At 44.7% G+C, this 15,351-nt stretch overlaps 1 protein-coding gene across 1 annotated transcript in view; it reads left to right on the top strand.

Moving 5' to 3' along the window:
* The window catches only part of LOC142765695 (protein unc-79 homolog), a 95,177-nt gene that overhangs the window by 41,757 nt on the left and 38,069 nt on the right, over window positions 1-15,351 (top strand). The window contains exons 32-37 of the mRNA XM_075867145.1: window positions 1,239-1,360; window positions 2,490-2,549; window positions 3,249-3,331; window positions 4,656-4,698; window positions 9,154-9,336; window positions 14,972-15,110. Coding sequence (XP_075723260.1) covers window positions 1,239-1,360; window positions 2,490-2,549; window positions 3,249-3,331; window positions 4,656-4,698; window positions 9,154-9,336; window positions 14,972-15,110 — 630 coding nt within the window. The remainder of the gene's footprint in view (window positions 1-1,238; window positions 1,361-2,489; window positions 2,550-3,248; window positions 3,332-4,655; window positions 4,699-9,153; window positions 9,337-14,971; window positions 15,111-15,351) is intronic.

Here is a 15,351-nt window from a genome sequence, read left to right as displayed (position 1 = left end):
CTGGAGCCAGCGACAGCAATTGCGTTGACAATGTTGTGTTGGTGGAGCAGTGCAGCTGGCTACTTTGTGCAGGCATTTGATTGCACATTTGTGGCATGTGTTGGAGAAGCACCAGTTTTACTAGTGGCAGTGATTTCCTTTCAGAAAGTTCGGCTAAAGCTAAAAAACATTTCGCGACAGAAGTTTCTAGCAGCTTTGCAGCAGCGTTCCTGTTGGTTACTCTTTACAGCGCACTGCAGGGCGACATGTTGCCATCCAGTGATCACTCAAAATTGTCTTGAGTCGCTAGTCATGCAAACTGCTCTCCGAAGGTACTTGCAACTCTTTTTCCTGAGGCTAGTCGAGCATTCGGGCATGCAACAAAACTGGATTTGCAGGCGTGAAGAACACACGGCTCAGTAACCCGTCACGTTTTTCATGAACACATGAAATCAAGGCAAGAAAAGCTCCGGAAGAACGAGCGTTAGAGCTGTTTTGTGGTATGTTTCTTTTTCTCGATATCTGTTAATTTGCATAGTATCGTTCTGAACTCATGTACGACGTAGCATCGCTAGCGCGTTGGAGATGCGTTTTCTTGTGCTCTAGTTTGATCGAATCTTTCGTTGATTTGAACAACACTGGCATTCTTTCCATTGACGCGTGTCGCGTCGTCTGCTCAATTCACAGGTCTGTAGATGGCAAGGAGTCGTCGCGAGAGGCTTTAGCAACTGTACCGTGTGGAAAGCAGGCTAACGGAAATGGTTGGGCAGCGCTTTTGTGGCTCATGTCCCAGGCTAAGTTCTGCCTAGGAGGCATTGGTTATTATAAAAAAACGAAATCAAGTACACGAAAGAGATTGAAGTAGGTTAACATCAAGAACAACGGCAAATACAGGTTTAAGTACAAAGTTAGCCATATGTGACGTTAGCTGCAAGACATTGCGATTCAGCGAGTGTGAAACGCAGGAAGGGAAACGCACGGTGCAATAGACATGGGAAGTGCATACGCAGCACGCTAATTGGGCAGATTGCTTGTCAGTTAGGTCGAGAAGCGTGCTTTCGTCATAATCCAAACAGGCATAGGACTATGAGTAAATGTTCATTGCATGTGGCGTACATACGCACACGCTTACAAGCAGATCACATGCGACCAACATCTGAAATCAAGCAACACAGCTAGGTAAGCCAAACAAAGAGAGCCAGCTTGCTACAGTACTTCAGAGTAATCACAAATTGTTTACCTGACCCCCGCTGTTGTAGACGGCAACCTGAAGGACATGGTGCAAGAGGAAGGTCACTTTCTGCACGTTGTGCACAGAGTGATGGACATGGAAGATCACGACAAGGACACCCTCCATCTCCTCATCTTTCTTCTCATGGAGGTCAGCTTGTTTCGAATGTGCGGTTTATTGGCTCTTCCTTTTCCTTGTCGTTTGTGTTTATCCCACGTTTATGACTGTGTTCTGGATTTGTCTCTCTTATATAATTATTTACTCGTGTATACAGAAATGGGGCAGTTGAGTTCAGATGTGACACCAATTTTTTTTTAGTATAACGATTGTTATACCCAATTTCTCGAGATGGTAATGCCACGTTGTGACAAGTCTGGTCTCTAAAGATAATGTTGGCTATAATCTACGCGTTTGAGTTGAAATTAAGCTCATATGACCCAAACTTGAGACGGTGGAAACGAAAGTATATGCGTTACTTACCTCTAAAGTCTCCCGTTTCAACTCGTGAGCACTGTACACAGTGTAAATACATCTGAAAAACATGGTGAAGATGTTCTGAAGACGTTTTGGTAGCTGAGTACTTCAAATCAAAGGCATGCAGCAGGAAGAAAAAAGAAATACAGCTTTCGTGTCTTAATGAACAGGTTCCGCTTCTTTCCAAGCCAAAATTTTCTGCAATAAACACTGGAATAGTCAGTGAAGTGTAAATCACTTGGTTCTATAAAGTTATTTAACAGAGCGAAATGAACATTCTTGTGTCACCGTTCTCTCTAACATTAATTGGATACACTCTGTGCTTCAATATTTTAAGGCAGCATTTCTTTCTGGAATGCTTTTTGAATTATCAATATAGGTAAGATTTTATACCTTTACTATTTGCATCTTGCATTCGGTAATTTGTCATTGCAGGTGTCCTGAATTTTTCTCTACTTTGTTGTGCCAGCTGTTTCAGACTCTAGTCTCGTACTCGAAGCCTGAACGCTAATTTACAGATGGCGTGTCTTGCTTTCATGTTAGATTCACTCTTCACTAATTGTTCTGCAAAACTCTCTAACTGTTGGTTTTGGGCCTATTTCTACTTCCTCCTTGACCTCCCACGTGCTGATTTTTTTACCTCTTTTGTTACTGCCGGACAACCTTCAATAAACCCCATACTTCATTTTTGTTGCGTCTCCTTTTACCATTCTTTTCTCCTGTTATCTTGTTTGGTTGGCTCCTCTCTTTCTCGCTTTCTTGTGTTGCTGCTGTTTTGTTTTTGTTTTATGTTTGCAACCCGAAGTTTCTCTCTAGACCTGACCAATCGCACCCGACCGAGGAGAAAGCCATGGCAAGGAACCAGGTACGCCGATTTAGTGTTATTGTCTTCACTGGGGCTGTTGTGATGCCAATGACGTTTCATAAGTCACACCTCATGAAATACTAAAATACTCGTGGATACTAAAACCTCAATATAACGAATTATCAGTTATAACAAAGGTCATAATGAAGAATGAACGGTTATGGCGAATTTGTGGATATAACAAAGCATTATCCTGGCAGATGTCACACTTTTGTGACGAGGTTTGAGTGTAGTAATTGCATATGACAAATTAAATAAAAAGTTGTTTTCCCATTAACACAATCCAACGTATATTGTACGTAAAAAATAAATAAATGGAACATACTGCAAAGTTATTTTTGTGTTCGGTGCAGATGTATTATTAAAAGATTCAACACGATAATGTGAGGGGGGACAGATAGAACCACATTTATTGAAACGTCCATGCGTATTTAGCACCAGCAGCCCACCAGACTTACGAGGTGAACAAAGATATCTTGTGCTGTAAAGAAATGGTTGCTGTCAAAAGAGGACCGTGCGTTTAGTCCTTTAAATTAACTTTTATCATAAATTAAGAGTATGAGTTTGACAGATGCTGTAGAAACGTTTCTATTTTCACTCCGTTTCTAAACGCGTCTTTAAAGAAGTCTTTGAGTTGAGTGTGTTATTATGTTGTGAAAAACGTGTGGCATAAATGCACTCCACGTTTTGTTCTCTTAGCTGATAGTTCTTCGACACCTGAACATTCTTCTGGGTTACAGCCAAGCGGAAAAGGGTTTTCTTGTGTCGCCAAATAAGTTGAGGTAGGTGTTGTGTTCACCGAAACTGTTTTTCCTGTTGGTAAAATTGGTAGTGTAGTCGATGTTGAAAAAAAAACTTTGAATAATGGCTCTTGTACTGCTTGTGTTACAAACGTTTCATGCGAGATGACCATTAAATATTTTGTTTAAATCCTCACATTTGGCTGTGTTGGTCGTTACAATCAGAATTTGCTAACTGACCCAGCTTCCATCATTTTAGTGTCACTTGTGCATGATTGAGTGCCATTAAGAAACTGTTTACCATGGTGCCTAATGAAGAATCCTGGGCACCTTTCATTACCTAAAATGCTTTTGTAAAATCTTGTTATTATGACAACCTTAGCCTCTTCCAGTGAATGCTGTTTGTCAAAGCTTGTTCATGTGCTTTTATAAACGTGAGTAATTGACATAAAATATACAGCTATATAAAGTCTGCAGAATTGATTCCAAAAAAAAAAGTTTTATCGCTGCTGTAGCAAAAGTTGTGAATGATAACAGTGTGTTCCAGGAATTGATTTTTTTCGCAGGCTTATTCAGGTCATCTGAACATAATCATGCTTATTTGTTTGTTTTCTATATTCATAGAAATGTTTAGTTTTTTGTTGCCGATTGCAATAGGTGAAGCAAGGGTACTTGGCAAGTTATCGATTTTTTCGTGAAGCGTGTCAGTCACATTCACTTCCTCTCAAAAGTTTCAGGGCTCTGCTCAGCCATGATTTATGCTTGTGGCAAGATGAAAGAAAATACACCATTAAACCACACTTGCAAGTCGGGCAGAGTAAATCGAGCCTTATAGTCTGCATGAGTAGCTCTTGGAGAAGTGTGCGTCTGTGCGCAATAACTTGCAGCGCACCTTTCACACCGAAAGAATGCTCTCTACTGCCAGTTAACTGGACCTCTCTTGAACATTTTTCAGGGATTGTTTTGGTCAATGCTCTTGTTCCAACCATCTGCACCAGAGTGGCACTCAGAGCAGTCACAATCCTTATTTTGTTGTTATCCTGAAGTGTCAAGCTTGAAAGTTATGTGCGTTGTGAAAAATCTGAACTCATTTTGCACAGTGCTACTTTCAGGTGCGTTATCTTTTGACAACCATTCCGCAACACTTGGCAGTCACTTTATCTTGCGTAACCAATAAAATTTATTTCATAGGTGATTATTAAACTGATTCATTGTGCCATGTGGAACCACTGTGCATTCTCCGACTGCCAACTTTTTTTTTGTGCTGCTGCTCCTAGATCTTTGCCGTAGTGCCCTCTTTCCAACCAGTAACTGTTTGATGTCCCACTTTCTGACGCCTACCACTCATGACTAACACATTTTTCAGGGCATCGCCGGTTTTCAATGCCTTTCTTGCATCTATGCCAAAAGTGAGTTGAAAGTTTAGTAAAATATGCTTGCTTGTGAAATTCTCTCTTACAGCCAAATTTCATGCTGTGCGTAATGGCAACTGTAATTTAACAGAAATAGTTTTTTATTTGTATGTGCACTATTGTTCTTTTGAAATTGTCTAAAAAGCCTGCCGTAATTTTTATTCAAGGCAAGAAAAAGAAAAGCGCTGATTTAAGAATAGTAGTGCCTTCTCAACTTGTCGCCGGATATATGAATCCCCTAGCGCTGTTGCATTGTTTTCATCACGGTGAAATGGGCATGGTTGGCTTAAGGGGGCAGACTGGTCTTAGACATCTTCTTGCTTATTTCTTCAGTGATCTTAATAAAACTGCACTGGAATATGCAGTTTTTTTCTGCTGATTTTTAAATATTTAATTAGTTTTCTTGTAACTCATATTGTTCCTGAGATAACTTAAGTTCACCCCCTATTGTTTAAAGCCACCATAAAAAAAATTCCTTAATTAAAAGTGATATTTAAGATATACCAACATAGACTAATGACTATAGATTGAAAGTATGCAAGAGTTTTTGTTTTTAGGCCTTTCCTGGTTAATTTACAGCAAAATGAACTATTCATTGTCAAAAGCAGTTGGAATTGTGTTACAATTTTGATGAGTAATTAATTAAAAAGGCTTGTGCTCTACATTCTGCTCCCACACTTGCATTCTACACACATACAGGTTTCTATCGCAAAAAAAATTATTGTACCTGGCCTAGTTGCAGAGATATTGAGGCCTCAAAATTGAACAGTCGCAAATTTACGGTTTTGGGAAAAAGAGAAAAAACTGAAAACACACAGCTTCTTCAAAAAGCAACAATCATGGTGCGCATGTTTTGCAATCCTCATAAAGGTGCTCATAAATTTGTAGCAGAGGTTCTAACACAGGTGCCGGCAAATTATAAAGAAGCCTCGAAGTCGGTTCCCCTTTTTTTTTTGCAGGTTCTGCATGTTAACAGCACCAAGAATCTGGACAGTTAGAATGACATTACAAAAAAATTACCACTTCTTGGTGTGTGAAAATTTGTAGAGATAGAAAAATACTTGCAAAACCCAAATATGTCAATTTTAAAAAATAAATTCTTTTGTCACTTTTTGGTTCCGAAAACCAGTCTGCCCCCTTAATTGCAGTGTCAGTGTACTCTTATGGCCGAAACGTCAGATTATTCCGTGCAGGAAATGTTGATGGAAGCTGAAGTACAAATCGGTGTACAAGCCACAGTTGAAGCTGTTAGTAAAGCACAAAAGAGAATCTTGATCCCCAAGAAACACCTGCATTTCTGCATATGAATTTTATGTCGCAGATTTTCGTTTGGCGATATGTTATAGAAAATGATGCAGCTATACAAGCCAGGCAGGTATCTGGGTAACTTTCTGCAACACAATGAGTTGACGATTGAGCACCAGCACAGGACTGAACAAGGGATGGTAATGAACAGTGAAAAAGTTGTTACATTTTATGTGCTTTGTTGGTTTTTATGCTTATGCATGTGAAGTAGGCATGGGTGAAAAGTAAACATGAGGTTCGAAGTGAATTCAAACAAAATTGTGATTCCCTGAAATTATTTTGAATCGTATAGTTCGAATAACATATATCACTGTTATGGTGTAATGTGGGCCCAGGATCCGGAATAAATCAACCGGCAGTCAACTCTGTACACACAACACAGACTTTAACACAACCGATAACTCTTACAATTCACACACAACACACTATAGCGTTCCTTATTTACATGCCAAACGTCCTACGCGCCTCGGCACACGAACTGTCCTACTCGCCGTTATGACTGCTGCCGCTGCGGCGAGGTCGGTCGTCACCGGTGTTCCTTGTGCAGTCACGCTGCCTTGACCGTGGTGAGGTGGTGGTGGTGGTGATGGTGGTGCTGCAGGCCGGTAGATTACCAGGCCACTGCAGTGCAGGTTAATGGCCCGTCGCCAACATGAGCCGCGGCCACCTCGTGCCACCACACGGACCCCAGGACCTCAGGCCACGAACAGACTATGCTGCCGGTCCCCGTGTCAGCGCCGGCCACAGAGCGGGAAGCCAGCTCACCAGGTCCGCAAGGCTGCCGGACACCTGGTTGAGTGACGCAGCCCGAAGCAGGAAGGCAGCTCACCAGGTCCGCAAGGCTGCCGGACGCCTGGTTAAGCGATGTCGCGACCGGAACCGCCGACCAGCAGCTGCCGTTCGAACCGTGTCACGCTCCAACTGCCCAAGCCGCACGCCCCGCTCACGCTTCCTTTTCCTCATCTTCGCCTCCAAGGCGTACCGCAGAGCAGAACTGCCGTTCCCTCTTCGCCCCGTCACGGGCCACACAATCCACATCATCACAATCACATATGATCAAGAAAAATGGGTATTTTTGTCATGACACAACCAACTTGCACATTATTTTTAAGCACTGGAACTAGGTGTTTGCAAATGTCGCTGTTTGGGTTCAAAGAAAAAGTGAAAGCAAATTTGAATAGTGACAGGATTTGAATTATTATTGCGGTACGTTTTACAAGTGGTGAAATATGTTACATTTTAAGATATCCTAGTTATGTATATAAGCATTTACAGCATGTTTATAAACCTAAAAATCACAGTTCCACTGCAACTGCAATGTGATGATTTCTAAAGCCACAAATTGTAATGTTATATGAAGTAGGGCTGGCAGCTAGCTCTTAGATCCGATCTCGCTTAACTCAACAAAATGCTGGCGTGAGGGGATGCGGCCGCTCCAGGGAAAGATGTCATTTTCGTCCAGTATTTTCGCGTTGAGAGCACAGGACATAGAAGGGTATACGAACTGCTTGCCGATGCCTGGCGAGATAGCGTGCATGCCAGTAATCACAACCGCACCTTTAAAGTCGGAGTTCACAGCTGCTGCTCAAGCAACATAGCCACCCCGCCCCCTTCCCCCTGGCATCCTTTCATGCTCCTTCTAGACAGGCGGGACATTTCCTCTCTGCTTGTGCAGCAATTGATAGTAGACCTCACACTCAGTGGTGAAGTTGCATTCGCCCTTTTTGCGATGAACATAGGCTAGCTCTTTTCATTTCTTCGTCAGCAACATTCATTGGGCATACGACGCGCAAGGGGATATTATCGATTTGGACTTATCCAGAACATGGCAGCAATGCTGACAGTAAAAACTTGTCGAGAGTGTCCATTTAAAAATTACTATAAAAATAAATGGTCTAGATGCAGCTGCAGTGTGGCTTTGCAGCCATGCGGATTTTTGTAGGTGATTTTAGGGTGGAGCTGCTACAGTGAAACCACCTCTTCAGGAGGGCTTATCATCATCATCATCATCATCATCATCATCATCATCAGCCTGACTACGCCTACATACAGCAGGACAAAGGCCTCTCTCATGTTCTGCCAATCAACTCGATCCTGTGCCCCGTCACGGTGGTCTAGTGGCTAAAGGCACTCGGCTGCTGACCCGCAGGTCGCGGGATCGAATCCCGGCTGCGGCGGCTGCATTTCCGATGAAGGCGAAAATGCTATGGGCCCGTGTGCTCAGATATGGGCGCACGTTAAAGAACCCCAGGTGGTCGAAATTTCCGGAGCCCTCCACTATGGCGTCTCTCATAATCATATGGTGTTTTTGGGACGTTAAACCCCACATATCAATCAAATGTATTAACTCGATCTTGTGTTTGCTGCTGCCACTTTATACCCGCAAACTTCCTAATCTCGTCTGCCCACCTAACTTCCGTTTCCCCTTCACCCGCTTGCCTTCTCCTCTGGGAAACCGGTCGGTTATCCTTATTAAGTTGCTGTTATCCTGCCTACGCACTACATGCCTGGTCCATGTCCATTTTTTCTTCTTGATTTCAACTATGATATCCCTAAGCCCGGTTTGTTCCCTGAGCCACTCTGCTTTCTTCCTGTCTCTCAAGGTTACACCTACAATTTTTCTTCCCATTGCTCGCTGCATCATCCAGAGGGTTACATGTGAACAAATATATAAACATTCATTCCTTTCGAATACTTGATTTTGAATAGTTTAAACTCGTGCAGAGGCAGATTTGAATACTGTAATATTTGTTCAAATATTCTAATCACTCAAATATTCACCCATGCCTTGTATGAAGCAGCAGTAGGTATGAGGCAGAACTACCAAGGTAAATTGGTGTGTGCTAATTAAGACAAGGACACAAAAACGATGGAACAGGGACAAGCGCAAACTTGCTGCTGAGTTTTATTATTCGTCACCCTTCAAATATATACTCTCAAAAAAACATAGTCACGTGGTTACATGGTCGAAAACCAAACAGCTTACAAGAAGACCCGCAGGAAGTTACGCCCCGTATCAAATAAAGATACCTTGGTTTACCTTGAAGTATGAAAACTTGTCTGTCTTTCTTATCTAACGGCTCCACATGTCAAAATGCCAATTTAGAAATGATTTGGTGAGTCTACAGACTCAATTGGAATGCACAGGTGCTGGACTACAACTTCAAGATCGGCAACGTGCTCCTCAGCACGTGTATGCCCGTGCTCATCTACTGTCCGTCTCCACAGCGCTACTCCCACGAGCATGTGTCTCCCCGATACTCGCTGTGGTTGCTGGATGCACCGGCACGGCACTCCTGGCTCATGGCTGTGCTTGTAGTCCTCTACAAGGTGATGAGACAAGTTCTGCATTACTTTTTGTTCCTATAGAATGGAATGAAAGAACTTTATTTAATGAAAAAACTTTTTTTGTACAGTCAATCATCAATCTTGTTCAACCAATGTATAACTTTCTTGATATTCTTACTTTTATGCTGTATCGTTCTGTAGAAATAATGTTAAATTACGGAACTTCATCCACTGTCTCGTGGCTTGAGTAGGTAAGGAACATACCTGTAAATGTCTGTGAGACATTATATTGCAGACTTAAATCTCTGAGTCAGTTATAATCTCTTTCGAGTAAAGACTGTATTTCTTTTTTTTTAATCTTAAAATAAAATTAGATTTGGTTAGCAGACATTTCAAAAATAAGTTCTTTTTTTTTCTTCAAGCTGGTGTTTTTGTAGGCTTCCGGCATCGCATAAAAAGCCTGACACGTTAATTCAGGCTCAAATCAGTGATTGACCTATTCTCCCTGGCGGCCATATTGTAAGAGCTGGGGTGCCATACTTTATTTCAGCAAGGATCAGACTCTTTAAAGATGAAGTAATCCCCACACGTGGACTTCAACATTGCTCAGTCACGGAACATTAACTCATGTCCAGTTATAACTACAGCAGCGGTGCATGCATAAGGCGGCATTGTGGGAAGGAAAGACAGCCACAGCGAAAATTCACATGCCAAATGCAAGTAATGTGTTGAGTGCTTGAGGTTTGTGCATTCCAGTTACAGTAAAAGCTCACTCATTTGACTCTCGTAAATTTGGGAAATCGAATCATTCGGCGGTGTTTTCTGGTGGCACCCAGCACGAGCATTGTTTAATGGCACCTAATCAGTTCGGATGATCCTCGGAGGGCGCCAAGAACGAAGAACCGCAATAGTACAAAAACGATGTGCACAGACAACGGAAGCGAGGCAGCTCTGTTGACATCGCTTCTTAATCAGTTCACGGTTTCGCCTACATGTGGGTCCAGCAATCAGCAGCTTCCTTCTAATTTGATGCAACGCACTCAATGTCACAGTACTCAAACATGCCAGAAGCTGTTGAAGATGAAGAGGTTTTAGATGTGGTCAGTATGCTGACATTATACTCATTAACTACGACATCGTGATTGAGGAACTAACAGTGGCCAGCCATTTTACCTTCAAAAGAACTATCGTAACGTGCACGGGGTGGTGTGATGTGTGGTGCGCGTTCAAAGTGCGCGCCTTCGAAAAGTGCGCGTCACGGAAAAAAAAAAAAAAAAAAACAAAAGGAGAAATACCAGAGTGCACGTGCGGTGCTGCTTAAACAAGAATGACGACGTTAAAGAGCGTCAAGCACGAGGATGCGTGGCAGGACGTGAAGTAAACAAAAGGTAAAACATCCAATGGGCAGCGAACACGGAGATTTCAAGGCCCAATGGCTTGACACCACGAAACAGCAGTATCTCCAATGAGAACGAGACAAGTGGGCCAGAGCTGAAGCAGGAGCCTGGGGAGACCAGAGCAAGGGGAATTCGAGGCAGGCAGTGCAAGCGGAAGGTCGTCACCGGACCGGGCGCTGAAGATGGGCCGTTGGGTTCCGGACCCGAGCCTACAGGACTTCCACCGGCCGGGGCCTCCTGCTGTCGGGTTCCCGCTCCAAAGGACCGTGGCCATCCGGTCCTGAACTCCTTTCCAGGGCCTGCGGACTTTGGTTCCGGCAGGCGAGCTACAGCCGTCGGGCTCCGGGCCCGAGCTGTGCGCCCAGCTGCTTGACTAGGTCGACCCTAGTTCCCGGACGCGTCGCCACCAGCCTGCGTTCTCCCGTCTCCGACGTGTCCACGCTCCTCAAGCCGAAACCATCACGATTTGGTAGGGCTTTTCGACGTGTCGCCAGCAGCCAGCGTTCCCTCGTCCTCGTCCAGCCCACGCACTGACGCAGGAGTCACGGCGTTCCGGTTTCTCATCACCGCCGAAAACCAACTTGTGGGTGAGACTGCACCGATACTCTTGCGCTACTCCCATCACTCAGCCCCTTTCGAACGTTAGGTTTAGTTACTGACTTTGAACGTTCTTGTTGGGTGTTTACAGATGTGTTTCGTCATGTCCAGTCAACTGTTTATTAAGTGTTTTGTTTTGTGAGGAATCTTTGCCTTTTTACTTTTCAATTAAACTTTTTGTGTGTTTCTTGGAAACCGAACGGCTTTGTCCTTATTAACAAAACTCTCTGAGGCTCAGCCCGGGAGAAAAACAAATCAGCAACAAGAACCCGCATCACAAATTGGCGTCCGCGACAGGACAAAGTCGTTTGTTTTTCCAGTAGATTTTTTTGACGCGGTTAACACGATGACGAACACGTGGGAGTTAATTGAGTTGGCGGATAAAATGGGACTGACGGGAGCGGAGTTTAGAGTATGGTACGAGGAGCGGATGGAGAGGGAGCGTGAGCAACGGGCTGCAGAACGAAAGGCGGCGAAGGAAAAGCTTGAATTGGTGCTTAGAGCTAAGAAGGAGGAGCTAGAGCGCGTAACGCGTGAAAATAAAGTGTTGCTAGAGCGTCAGACACGCATACTGAAGCAGCAGCTCCAATTAGAGAGGGTGGACTTCGAGCGGCGACTCGAGCTTGCGATGGCGAAAAGGGGGCAGCTGGCGATGCAGAAGGTCGAGCAAGCGGTGAATGTTTGCTCCGATAGCAGCGTTTGCTGGAGGGAAGTCGATTCCTGCAAGGTTGGCCTCGAACCTCGCGACAGCCTTACTTCGGAGCGAGAAGCTCAGATAGAGGAAGGCAGAGAGGTGGACAGCCAAGAAGGCAGGAGTCATGAGGAGTTTGTTGAAGCGACGGAAAGCTTCTCTGGCTGGGAACATATTACTTCCGTTAGCTGCTTGGGGACCTCTGAGAGGCCAAGCACCTATGAAGAAGAGCGCCTGGATATGGGCGACCTAGAAGCTGTGGAAAATGTTGTGGAGCAAAGCTTCGATAGCAGGGAACAAAGAAGTTCCATTCAGAATGAGGTGTGTATCAGAACGTCTCAAAGGCCGAGCACATTTCGGGAAGGGGTAGGGCTACCTCTCAATAGCTCCATGGAAGGAGCGCTAGAACGTCATTGGGAAGATGGCAGCGAATGCCATGAAGGCTCTGATATAGTGGCCACTGATTGTTTTGTACCGACAGAGGTAGCAGCAGGCACCACGTCAATGGTCCTAGACCATACGTATATCTCACTCAGAGAGAGAGGGGATTCTAGTTCACAGGATAGCGTAACTGCTATTTGTCCGAGAAAACACGATGGGAGTGCTGAAGCACTCTTCAAAATAAACAGTATCGAATCGGAGGTGGGCTCGATAGTAGGTATGGAGAATGCCAGACAGGGTCTTGAACCTGAGAACGTGATTGGTTTTGAACCTATAATTAAGTCCACTCAAGATGAGCTGTATAATGACCGAGCACAACGGCATCCCTTCTCAAGAATCCAGGAACCTCACACGCTTGTCGGAGCGTTTGGGCTTGCTGAGGGCACCCCGAGCTTGTGTTCATTAGATGGTGAACTAAAAGAAAGCATTTGTGTGAGAGATTGTGGCATTTGGACATTCGTGTCTCAGTGCGTTTCGTGTCGACGCCGACGGCTCGAGACCGCGCCCTGTTCCTCTGTGACCGGTAAGCGTTCATGTGGCCGGCGGGGGCGCAGACACGCGTTTCAGCGAAAGTGCATAAAAGCATGTTTGCCACAGTTACTTTCGAAACGTGCGAGAAGGGCAGTGCGTCTGGTTTGGGACGCGATAACCTGAGTGTAGGGTTAGAAAACCGGTAGCTCTTTCTGGACTTCGACTTTTAGATGCGGACACAAGTAGCTTTGTCCATAGTCGATTTTGTAGTAAAAAGGTTTATTCCGGGTTTCAGAACTTTTAAATGCAATTGGGTGAATCTAAAGTTTAAGTGTGGACATTTGGACGATGTAGCGAACTGTAGCCCGGTGATGTGTTGAACTGCGTGGTGCAAATATGTGGTTTAATTGTGACGTAGTGCAGAACGCGCACTCATCGGCAGTTTTTTTTTTTTCTAAAAAAAAAAAAAAACTTGAATAAAAGGGGGGCGTATGTGATGTGTGGTGCGCGTTCAAAGTGCGCGCCTTCGAAAAGTGCGCGTCACGGAAAAAAAAAAAACAAAAAAAAACAAAAGGAGAAATACCAGAGTGCACGTGCGGTGCTGCTTAAACAAGAATGACGACGTTAAAGAGCGTCAAGCACGAGGATGCGTGGCAGGACGTGAAGTAAACAAAAGGTAAAACATCCAATGGGCAGCGAACACGGAGATTTCAAGGCCCAATGGCTTGACACCACGAAACAGCAGTATCTCCAATGAGAACGAGACAAGTGGGCCAGAGCTGAAGCAGGAGCCTGGGGAGACCAGAGCAAGGGGAATTCGAGGCAGGCAGTGCAAGCGGAAGGTCGTCACCGGACCGGGCGCTGAAGATGGGCCGTTGGGTTCCGGACCCGAGCCTACAGGACTTCCACCGGCCGGGGCCTCCTGCTGTCGGGTTCCCGCTCCAAAGGACCGTGGCCATCCGGTCCTGAACTCCTTTCCAGGGCCTGCGGACTTTGGTTCCGGCAGGCGAGCTACAGCCGTCGGGCTCCGGGCCCGAGCTGTGCGCCCAGCTGCTTGACTAGGTCGACCCTAGTTCCCGGACGCGTCGCCACCAGCCTGCGTTCGCCCGTCTCCGACGTGTCCACGCTCCTCAAGCCGAAACCATCACGATTTGGTAGGGCTTTTCGACGTGTCGCCAGCAGCCAGCGTTCCCTCGTCCTCGTCCAGCCCACGCACTGACGCAGGAGTCACGGCGTTCCGGTTTCTCATCACCGCCGAAAACCAACTTGTGGGTGAGACTGCACCGATACTCTTGCGCTACTCCCATCACTCAGCCCCTTTCGAACGTTAGGTTTAGTTACTGACTTTGAACGTTCTTGTTGGGTGTTTACAGATGTGTTTCGTCATGTCCAGTCAACTGTTTATTAAGTGTTTTGTTTTGTGAGGAATCTTTGCCTTTTTACTTTTCAATTAAACTTTTTGTGTGTTTCTTGGAAACCGAACGGCTTTGTCCTTATTAACAAAACTCTCTGAGGCTCAGCCCGGGAGAAAAACAAATCAGCAACAAGAACCCGCATCACAGGTGGTGGTGGCGGTACGTATTAAGGAAAGGTGCAGAGCAAGTTTCGAGCTAAATAATTATGGGAGTGGGGCACCGTGAACGCATTGAGAACGAAGTTGTAGGATGAAGAAAATGGCGGCTTTTGCACCGCTCTAATGTGAAATACTAAGTAATTGATTTGCGCGCTCATTGAGAAAATGAGTGTATTGGTGTTGCAGACGTTTGTTTATTGTTTTATCAATACTTTCAATATTACGGCATTTGGTTTATTCAGACACTTTTTTCCAGTCCCGTGAAATTATAATTAATGTGCTGTTACTGTAATACAGTTGTTCACACTAGCAAAGTCCCACAACAGAATGATTTACATGCATCAAAAACAACACGTGGCCTCGTAAGAAACGGTCTTTGAAGTTATTACACCTCTGAAAAAAAAAAAAAAAGAATTCTTATCGTAAAAGCAGACATCTTACAATTCCTATATGTAGAAATAGTTTTGTGCAGCTGCATAATAGGAGCATTTTACATTTGCCTTTCAGTTTGAATATGGAGTGCCGCCTTTGTCAAGACAAGTTCAAATGCTGGTGCGGATTTTGCTGAACACGCTAGATGCCCAAAATCACCAGTGCAAGAATATTCCAGAACCATTCTTAAGTCCCGTTCCATCACGCTCTCGAGGTGAGAATGCAAGGATTTACTTATCTTTGCCTTGTACACACAGCAATGGGCCATTCAGCAGCTCGAACAGCTTCCCTGTTAAGTCATGTATTCTCTCTGTCATGTGATGTGTACTCGATTGTCCATCAACAGTGTCAGCTCATGCAAGCTACATCCCCATTATTCGAGGTTCGATCACTGAAGAAGAGATCCAGTCATTGCTGAATAGCTCACTCAGAATGTTAAAGCATTTATTGGTAAA

Source organism: Rhipicephalus microplus, chromosome 6 (assembly GCF_043290135.1).
Source record: "Rhipicephalus microplus isolate Deutch F79 chromosome 6, USDA_Rmic, whole genome shotgun sequence".
NCBI classification, from domain to species: domain Eukaryota; kingdom Metazoa; phylum Arthropoda; class Arachnida; order Ixodida; family Ixodidae; genus Rhipicephalus; species Rhipicephalus microplus.
Note: the sequence above shows the minus strand (reverse complement) of the source record. Positions and strands in the feature narration are given on the sequence as shown.